Source organism: Patella vulgata, chromosome 7 (genome assembly GCF_932274485.2).
Source record: "Patella vulgata chromosome 7, xgPatVulg1.2, whole genome shotgun sequence".
NCBI classification, from domain to species: domain Eukaryota; kingdom Metazoa; phylum Mollusca; class Gastropoda; family Patellidae; genus Patella; species Patella vulgata.
The window spans coordinates 21,408,864-21,419,685 of NC_065885.2; the positions used below are offsets into that span (position 1 = coordinate 21,408,864).

Below are 10,822 nucleotides of genomic sequence, written 5' to 3' on the forward strand. Positions count from 1 at the left end.
CTTTATTTCATTTTCAACCAAGTATTAAAATTTGACATTGTTAAATGGAGTTGCTTCCCTTAGACTGATATTCCACCAAAATTTTATTATAAATTTGATTTATATTATTATGTCGTTTCTTTATTTGAAACAAAAGGACATAAGATATTTAGTGTAATAAAACTTTTAATGATATCATAGACACGTGACGAATAAAAACACCGTAGCACTGAGTTTGTTTTCCTTTTGTCCGATTTAATGTAAATACGAAAATATGTCTGAATAGTTGGATAATATGGGTAATAATGGCGGAGGCCTCTCCTTGGACGTCTGAAGTTCAATGCAGGTAGACAAAATGGATTTATGCAAATATACTTACTTTAAAACAATGAATTATGTTATTATTTAATATAAGCCTTCCTCAGACATATGCATGAATGTTTTTCTCAGTGCTTATCATTTCAAATATGAAATTACATGCTATTTATGGAAATAGTCCTGTTCCCTCCACTTTGACTTATTTTGTAGTGTACGTCTGGTTTTTGTTTGTAAACAAAATCGAAAATAGGCCAGAGCCATTGAAACAAGCGTCAGTACTTTTCAGTAGATATCTAATAAAAGAGCGTTAGCATAAATATTTATACGTTTAATAATGTTAACGTTGTAATTTAATACAAAGTATGGAAAACGCAGCTGAATACACAAAAAAAAACAAAAACCAGGTCAGGTCTGCAACCAGAATGCATTCACTGGGTAACGTGATATGCCTAATCAAACCTAGCAATATACAGCAATGTTATCAGTTTTTTATACGCCCACATTGAAATGTGGTCATATATATTGTCGTCGCCCCCGTCCGTCCGTCCGGCGGCTGTCCGGCGTCCACAATTGCTTGTGGACGCTCTAGAGGCTAAAGTTAATATCTGAGTGTTTAAGGTCATGAGACGAAGAAGCCTATTGATTTTCAGCGATTTCCGATAATTACTGCCAGAGTTATGGCCCTTGATCACTTTGAAAAACCTTGTGGACGCTCTAGAGGCCAAAGCTAATATCCAATTGACCTCAAATTTATACACAGTGTTTGAGGTCATGAGATGAAAAAGCCTATTGATTTTCAACGATTTTCGATAATTACTGCCCGAGTTATGGCCCTTGATCACTTCAAAAAATCTTGTGGACGCTCTAAAGGCCAAAGTTAATATTCGATTGACTTTAAATTTATACACAGTGTTTAAGGTCATGAGACGAAGAAACCTATTGATTTTCAGCGATTTCCAATACTGCCAGAGTTATGGCCCTTGATCACTTTGAAAAATCTTGTGGACGCTCTAGAGGCCAAAGTTAATATCCGATTGACTTTCAATTTATACACAGTGTTTAAGGTCATGAGACGAAGAATCCTATTGATTTTCAGCGATTTTCGATAATTACTGCCAGAGTTATGGCCCTTGATCACTTCAAAAAATCTTGTGGATGCTCTAGAGGCTAAAGTTAATATCCGATTGAGTTTAAATTTATACACAGTGTTTGAGGTCATAAGATAAAGATTCCTATTGATTTTCAACGATTTCCGATAATTACTGCCAAAGTTATGGCCCTTGATCACTTTGCAAAATCTTGTGACGCTCTAAAGGCTGAAGTTATCATCCGATTGACTTCAGATTGATACACAGAGTTTAAGATCTTGACTCTTGAGACGAACAAGTATATTGATTTTCAATGAATTTTTATGACTTGAACAGTAAATCCATGATATTAAAAGCTTTGCATACAAAACGTTAGCATGGGGCAGAACTCAAACAAATTCTAATAGTTTTCTGATAATTACTTCTTGAGTTGTTGCTCTTAATCAGATTTTAGTGTATTATAAATGTTTCATTACCGAAAAAAGTAAAAATATGCGACAACCCTTGTTGACTGCCCGGACGATTTATTTGCTGTGGGCGTATGTTTCGTTGCCTGGCAACCTATCTTTTTAAAAAAAATGAAATTTATTTTCTACACAGCATAATTTTGAATAAAGTTAATATTAGTAAGCCTAACTTATCCGATGTTGAAAATCACGGCACTGAAGATATTTTGCATTAGCGCATAGATAAACCCCAGGAAACTAAAGCCACATATAAAACATATTCAACAGTTTAACCAGTTTGTGTAAAAGATATCATATAATCATATTTGAGCACCCCTGATGGGACTTATAAATAGATCACAGCTAAAATATAATTTTTAGTACTATCCTGCTGCACATCACCAAATCAAATATGTATCAATGTTCAGAGTCATGGCAGCAACTCGAATATGTAATATTATCGTGGCTTCAAATACTTGATTACACATTGGATTTAGCAAACAAAGCCAACTGTCTTGTGGTTGAAAACATGTCTTTTTCATTTAACTTTTATATCGGCACGTAAAAAATCATCAGATATTGCATCTTCATTTATCTATAAAATAAATTTGTAAATATAGCTTAACCTAAAATATATTTGTAAATACATGTATAGCTTAACCTAAAATATATTTGTAAATATAGCTTAACTAAAATATATTTTGTGATATTACGAATTTTGTAATATTGCAACATGATATTCTAATTTGTAATTATAACTTTCAACACAATAAATAACTTAGAAATTTTCTAACGCAATACATGTTTTGATTAGGTTATCTGGATTTTCTCTGAATGGATTGGAGATGGCCATATCCTCCCACAGTCTCATATAACAACTTTTGGTCTTCAAAGGAATTATTAGTGAGCAGTACATGTAATTCGAACGTGTATCTGTTATCACTCGTCACTTCAGTCAGTTATATAGAAGGATAACTTGTGTTTTCCTTTTGCGTTTGTCACTTCCGTTTGTTGTAACCTTGATAACGCATAGCAATGATATCTGTGTTAAAATTATATTTGGAAGGTGTTAAACCAGTTCTATCACATATGTGATAATGACTGACACCAATATTGTCCTTTAATTGATTGGTCAATATGCAAGGATGGATATAAAATATACTAATGTAATTTTTTTAGATATTTTCTCCATGGGTCTTGTACACAAGGAGATAGATGTAAATTTGCTCATGATTTAAATGCTACACCATCATTGGTATGTAGATATTATTTAAAAGGAAGCTGTGCTTATGGAGATCGATGCAGGTAATATGATAATCAAATTTGTTGTCCACTAGTTTAGTCAGACTACAATTGTTTAGTGTCAAATTGTAAAGTAATCTGGAGCCATAGTGGCTCAGTGAGTAAAATGCTGGCTTGCTAACCTCGAGTCCGGTGTTCAGTCCCTGCCTTGGCCGAGAAAATTCATAAGGATTTTCTGGCATGATCTCCCATTGTCAATGGTGTAGGATGGAGGGCTTGGCAAGAGGCAATGAATAGTTATTCGGATGGTGCGAAAACCGCGGTCCCATGTACACCTTGTCATGCACGTAAAAGAACCCTTGGCAGTTGGAATTCAATATAAGAGTAGGTCGTGGCGCCACTGTCCAGGCTAAATTGACCTCATAGCACACTGCATGGTGTATGCTTGTCTTCATTAGCCCAGCCAGAACAGAACAGTAGGATATTAAACACAATTTCATTTGTAAAGTAATTGTAAGAAATATTATGTTCAGCTCCTGTAGGATAATGTATACACTGTAGTAACAAGTCCTGTTTTTCTTTCTTATTATTTAAATAAATTCCCACTAATACTTTTAAAAATGATTTAGATATGATGTACGAGTTCATATTTTTAATTTCATTTGTCAAGAGTAAGCTTACTTTTATCTTTATTTTTGCAGATATGACCATGTCCGACAGGATAAAGATAAAAATAAGCCAAATGACAAGAAATTTTCAAAATCTCCAGAAAGTTTTATACAGAAACCTCACATTAAAACAGATTATGATACAAGGAAAAGTAAACTTGTGGCGTTAAAGAAAGGAGGGGAAGTCCAGCCAGAAAAAAATAACACATCACCTCATGGTAAACCACCAGAAGAATGGGTAAAAGCCAAAGAGTTTGTACCAGGTGAAAAATATGAAGGATCTAGTAAGTTATTTTGATTATTCAATATGATTAATTTAGTAAAATCAATATTTGTGGACTATCTATAATATTAAAGTAATTGAAAATATGATCTTTATATAGTTCTTATGTTGGTTAAAACTTTTCAGTGATTATATAATAGTACATAACAAATCAAAATAGGTTTAAAGGGCCAATCCTGATAATATTTTGGAGAACAAATTTGTCTTAAAATCCCTTAAAATCATCTACCTTTGGGCCGAGCAACTAACTCAATATATGTGATACGTTTTCAAACAACTTAAATCTGTCAGTCTCCGTCTGGAAATGGAGACTGGTGCCCCAAGCTGTATTATATGGTGTCTGGATAAAACCAGACCTTTTTTTAATAAGAATAAGGTGTAGGTGAAATTTACCTTTCGTTATCAAGTACAGCACATGTGTCATTCACTGTATAGACCTCTAAAGGAACGGGAATCGATTATCAGGTCACCCAACGAAAAAATTGACCCGAAATCTTAAAAAGGTTACGTGTCAGGATAAGCAGTTTTGACGTTCATGTCCAAACGACTCAATATTTTGAGCTGAAATTTTGAGACAAGGTAGATACACCACTCCTCTATATTTTGGCACTTAAATTTCATACGTACTCAGACTTTTATTTTTAAGACTCTGTTCAAACCGGGATAGTCCCTTTAACCAATTATTTAGAGTATATACAAAAACTTACAAGTAACAATCAAGTAAAGTATATTGTACCCTGTTACAAATAAAGTTGAATAATTTATATTAAGTTAACTTTTCTACAGGCCAGTAAAAGTAAAATACAGCACTGATTCTGTTAATGTGTAGAAATTTAAGTGACTCAAAGCATGTTTTTTTTACAATTTTATTTTACAGTTCCATCTTCCTATGCCAAAGCCACATTGTGTGGTCAAGATCTTGAAGAATCAGAAAACAACGAACTCAATAGCCATAATGAACTATGCCCATATGCTGCTGGTGGAGAGTGTTGGTATGGTAACAACTGTACATATCTCCATGGCAATCAGTGTGAATTATGTGGTCTCAATGTTTTACATCCCACTGATCCAGAGCTGCGAAAAAAACATACTTCGGTAAGTTACCTGTTACAAAATGTAGTAAAAAACATGCACAGATAAATATATGTAGGCCTGTTATACAAAACTGATGTGGATTCAGAACCCTGGACATTGTCATACTTATACACTACATAGCTTCTGACGCAGTCATATATTAAAAATTTGCGCTTTGAGAAACATCATATCTTGATGACGTATACATTCAAGTATCGTGACTAGTTGCACTCATTTGTATATGATCTTTTTACCCAACAAAAAAATCAAACTCATGTTCATTTATTTGAATGTAATAAGTTTATAATTGCTTCAATTTGTAGGAATGTACAGAACAACATGAAAAAGATATGGAATTATCATTTGCTGTAGCTAGAAGTAAAGATAAAGTTTGTGGAATATGTATGGATATAGTATTAGATAAACAACCAGTCAATGAACGAAGGTTTGGTATATTACCAAAATGCACTCATATTTTCTGTCTCAGTTGTATACGTAAATGGAGGTGTGCCAAACAGTTTGAAAACAAAATAATAAGGTAATCAGTTACATTAATTGCAGATATATGGTTAAATATATTCTTGATACCAAGTTTTGTTGTATGATCAAAGCTTACTATTTCTAATTGAAAGATAGTAAAAATATTTAAAGAATAGCTCTTCCTGTTGAAGTTCCCCTCATCCACATTGTGTACATAAAACTTAAATGATTTCTAGGCAGATAAAATTTCACACGTCCATTCCTAGCACATACTACTAGAGAAAATAAGTTACCATGTTAAAATCTCAAAGTAAAAGTATAACCTCTTTGATTTGAGATAAAAATAAAATTGTCACAATAATTCATTTTGTGATGTAAAAAAAAACGGTCTCCATTGATACTATAATTGATTATAACCATCAATAACAGTATCTTAATGAACTTTTAACCCTGTATAAACCATGCAGGAACCTACGCTGCTGATAAAAACTTACTACATGTTCCTACAGTAAAAACTAAAACTGGTGAACGGGCTTTTGTTTACGCCTCTGCTAATATGTAGAATGAATTACCTAGACATGTAAAAGACTCTACTAATGTTGCTGTTTTTAAAAAAAATCTTAAAACCAAATTTTTTAAAAGTGCTTTTAAACTATGAACATGTTGACATTTTAATGTTTTAGAACTATTTGTTTTACATTGTATTCATTTTAATTATCAAGAGCGCCGCGGAGCAGCTGTTAGCTGGAGCACTCAGCGCTATACAAATTGATTATTATTATTATTAATAATTCATGCCAAAAATTATACTAACCATCTTCCACGGAATCTTTTGAATTGAAATTAGCTGAAAAATTCTTCGGGATTTGCACACGTGGTTTACTCTTGTCGGTGGTGCGGCGGGATGTAAGGTATTTAATTGCCCTCATAGCACATTGTATGGTGTATGCCTGTCTTCATAAGCCCGGTTGGTTTAGAAAAGTAGGACATTAAACCCCATTTCACCCAAGATTAATAAGAGCCTTTCTCATCATCAATAGAAAATAAAACATCAGATCAACCTATTAAAAGACTATATTTTGATGTTTTGATATTGCTGTATTTATGTATTTTATCAGAGCTTGTCCAGAATGTAGAGTACAGTCAGATTTTGTAGCACCTAGTCAATATTGGGTAGAATGTGAAGAAGATAAAGCCAAATTAATAGAAGGTTATAAAAATGCATTAAGGTTAGTTTAACAGTACTTAGTTATTGAGCGTCTCAATTTTCAATGACCTCTTGTGGCACAAATTTCAAGACTGCTTTTCTTTCAACATAAACGTCTTACCATATTTTATCATTTCTTGCTGTTCTCTTCACATGTTTATAAATTTAACTGCCATCAATTATATATTTTTCTTTACTTTTTCAGCTCCAAACCATGTCGCTATTTTGATTTAGGAAAAGGAGAATGTCCTTTCAATGAAAAGTGCTTCTATCTCCACGCTTATCCAGACGGAACTAAGGCTGAACCCCGTCCTCGACCAATTCGGCGCCGGGAAAATGCGAATGGAGAAACTGATATCATTAACCATAGCAATTTATGGGATTTCTTACAAGTACGAGATGAACTCGACCATTTAGGAGTGTTAGATGAAGAGCTATCTTTATTGTTATTAAGTTTAATGTTAGATTCTTCCTCTGAAAGTGATGATGATTCACTGTGATTTATTTCTGGTTTTATTTTCAACTATTATCGTGATATAGATCTCTGTGAATCACCCAGCCACTCCGTTAAAAAACATAGTACAAGTAGTAGTACAACACACAGCTTTATTTGTTGATTCCCAAAATCAAAAAACACAGTAATACAGAGAGGAAGAGTTTAAGAAATGGATGGATAAAAACACATGTATTTTAAAATAAACTGGACATTGTTAATAAAATCTTTTTCTGATCTCCTCTTTTTGTCTTTACCAATTTTTGTGATAAATGTGTAGTTAAATAAGATGCTTTATAATATGAATATTTGTCAGTACTGGTCACTTTTTCTTAAAGATGTTATTCACTCTGTGTTTATGGGCAGATATTTATCAGAGGAATTCAATTTTAATACTTTTTAGTGTTACATTCAACGTCAGTATTGTGTTTTTTAAAAATATTTTACGTGTAAATTATGACTGTCTGCCCTTGAAATATGGCATTTATTAATCATGGTATTCAGTTGTATTATTATGATTCAGAAACTGGATAACAAACATAGTTTTAATACAGAGGTTCATAATTATGGCTCATGTGTTAGGCTGCTTAATAAATATTGTTGAGATTTGTTTTTAAGATGATTATATGCCCCTAGATGAAATGTTTTATCTAAAAATACATTTTATTTATTTAGCTATAAAATCACCATTATTTAGTGATAAATATCATATAAATCTCTTTAACTCAAAATAAATTAGATTTCATGGTTTAAGAGGTTTTGAAGCAGCATGAAACTGCCTTAAATTGAGCTAGTGCGAATATCTTATGTATGTTAGTTTACTTTCGTATAAAAAATGTTAGAGGAAATAAAACTTCAAGATCTGTGGTCATTGTCTGTAAAATAGTCTTCCTGTGTTATGTTTCAATTGTCCTCTATCAAAACTCACTTAATTGTTAGTAAAATGTGACAGCAGAATCACTTGATGTTAATTACGTACTACTTTGATATTGTACAATAATTATTATATATTTAGTATTGAATGTTAGTAACAGATATTACAATAATGCTCAATTTAAATCAGTTATATTTTGCAACTTTTCATTTTTTGCCATACATTTTGATAGGATTTAACATATTTTATTACAAGCTGCCTTAAATTAAATTACATATTTATTTTTATATCATAATTCCTATGTTATTATAAGTTTAAAAAAAAGAAACTGTTGAACAGCTTTGTTTTAAAGAAAATCTACTTTTCAGTTGTTTGTGTATTATTTATTATGTCTTCCTTTTAGTACTTCTACCAAGTGCTTCAGATTGTTTTCTTGGTTATGGATAAATTTCCACTCTAGGAAACAAGAACCAATTGCTGGTACACATGTTCCAATTTTATTTCTCAATATTAATGACAAAACGATGTATTATATTGCTCTCAGCTTTTGTAGTACATGTAGTACATGTACTTTGCGGAATTATGTCATTGCATTACTGAAGATAGTGAATTCAAGAATATAATAATAGAGCATGCTGCTATTATATTGTGTGTTGTCAAACAGTGTAGTCCCCATACCAAACATATCAATACTATAGTTATAATGCCACATACTTGTAGGTTGCTATATAAGTAATTTGTCTTATATTAATAAAGCATTTTTGGGAAGTCACAATTAAACACTTTTCCTGTCCATGTAATTAGATTCATATAATTTATCTTTAATGTCTTTATGAAGAATATGACTTATTGTTAGTATTATATATTTGATAAATATATCTTTATCTTAAAAATATAATCTTGCGACCTTAGATGTGGAAAATGGATAATTCCTGAGGTGTTGAAAAATGGATTTTTTCTGGAATCACAGGCAATATGTTCGGAAAGGGTAGTAAGTGGTCTATTATTATTGAGTAGATTTTTAAATTGTTAATCGGTGTGTTATATACATAGATAATTATAAACTTCTCTATTGTATGTTCTATAAGATTTTTATCATATTTGTACAGTAATACATGTTAAATAATTGTTAAGTTTAATCTTTTGAAACAAGGTTGTATCAGTTAGATAATTAGAAACATCTATATTTTTCCCCTGTAATGTACCGAATAGTTGCTTTGTAATTTTAGACATGGAGAAGACAAATGTTGTTAAAATCCAATAATCAAACACAATAGCACAACAGTTTAAATAGTTTTTTTGGAACAAATATTAAAACTTCATGTATGCTCTCCACAGATGACTAAATAACTGAAACATATTTTAACGACCCATGTATTCTATGAAAATAGTTAATTGTGCCAGGCGAAACCATACTTTTTTTCTTGTTTTTAATGAATGAATATAAAACCATATTTTAGTTTGTCTGAAGTGGGGTGTGGAATATCTCCAATGCATTGTTCAGTAGGGCATTTGTTACTTAATTTAATGGTGCTTGTATATAATGCTTTCAACACGAAAGCATTGATGACATATGTTATAAAATAACCAACTTGCCTGGACACAACTTGCAACGGTTGTGGTCTTTTTTAAAAAATTTGAAAAATAGGGTGTGGGTTATATATGAATGGTCAATCCTTGGCCCAAAAACGGTATTAGTTGTACTTAATATATATGTTATTCCACATGTATTCCTCTATTAACTCTGTGATGTTAAACAATTAGTACCTCTCTTTATTACATGTACATGTTTGTTATATTAAATTAGGTCAATCATTATATAAATTTAATACAACACTGAAGAAGAGGCGCAAAGTGCCCATATTGATGCATTTCATTTTTAGCGTGTTAAACTCCTTTATTACCCAAACTGAAACTCCCTTTTTGCAACATTTGTCACTTTCCTGTGATTGATAAATAATTTTCAACAATTTTATTATAATTTTACAATTAATGGGCATATCTCTTTAATTTATGTATAACCAAAATGTTCATATAGTTAAATGTGATGTGGACTATTTACCACTTTAGTTTCTTTCTTTTTTCTCTGCTTAAAACAACTGAATTATATCAGTATTGGACACAGATTTTTGAAAGCACAATGATAATAGGTGTAAATTTGTCACTTACTCTTCATGTTGTTGTAACTATGTATCATCATATGAAACCAACTTTATTTTATTTGATATCTCAACTTCGGCATTTAAAATCAAAATTAAAGAATTGCAGGTCCCAAGATTTCTTAATTTGCCATGTACAGATGTATAAGCTACCATGATCTCTATGATGTCGCTATTCTGATTTAAAAAAAAATGGTAGATGAATTTGTCACCATCATTAATAAAGGAAACAATTATTTATCCAACTTTTGTATTATTCCAGTCAAATACAATCATGAAATCCAATGTCATGTTCTGTTGTTATTTATGAGTATGATTTACATTAACCCTTAATTGATTTAAAAGGGGGGATCACGTGGCTAAGTGGATAAGACGCTGGCTCGCTAGCCTGGAGGTCGGGTGTTCGATCCCTGCATTGGCCGAGAAAGTTCATTCAGATTTTCCTGCGTGGTTTCACCTTGTCAGTGATGCAGGATGGAGGGCCTGACAAGGACAGCTGTCTAGTCGTTCA

The 10,822-nt window shown here is 31.9% G+C and overlaps 1 protein-coding gene across 2 annotated transcripts; it reads left to right on the forward strand.

Annotated features, from left to right (window-relative positions):
- The first annotated feature begins 220 nt into the window (after nucleotides 1-220).
- Nucleotides 221-10,596, forward strand: LOC126827662 (probable E3 ubiquitin-protein ligase makorin-1). 2 transcript variants are annotated; one of them, XM_050557112.1, is made up of 7 exons: nucleotides 221-325; nucleotides 3,011-3,136; nucleotides 3,775-4,025; nucleotides 4,902-5,119; nucleotides 5,422-5,636; nucleotides 6,697-6,807; nucleotides 6,991-10,596. In XM_050557112.1, exons 1-7 carry the CDS (start codon nucleotides 285-287, stop codon nucleotides 7,283-7,285), a joined length of 1,257 nt encoding a protein of 418 aa, XP_050413069.1. In that variant the 5' UTR covers nucleotides 221-284; the 3' UTR covers nucleotides 7,286-10,596. The 2 variants fall into 2 exon arrangements, with proteins under 2 accessions (XP_050413069.1, XP_050413070.1); XM_050557113.1 differs by lacking the exons at nucleotides 6,697-6,807; nucleotides 6,991-10,596 and having other exon boundaries at nucleotides 5,422-5,640.
- The last annotated feature ends 226 nt before the right edge of the window (nucleotides 10,597-10,822 follow it).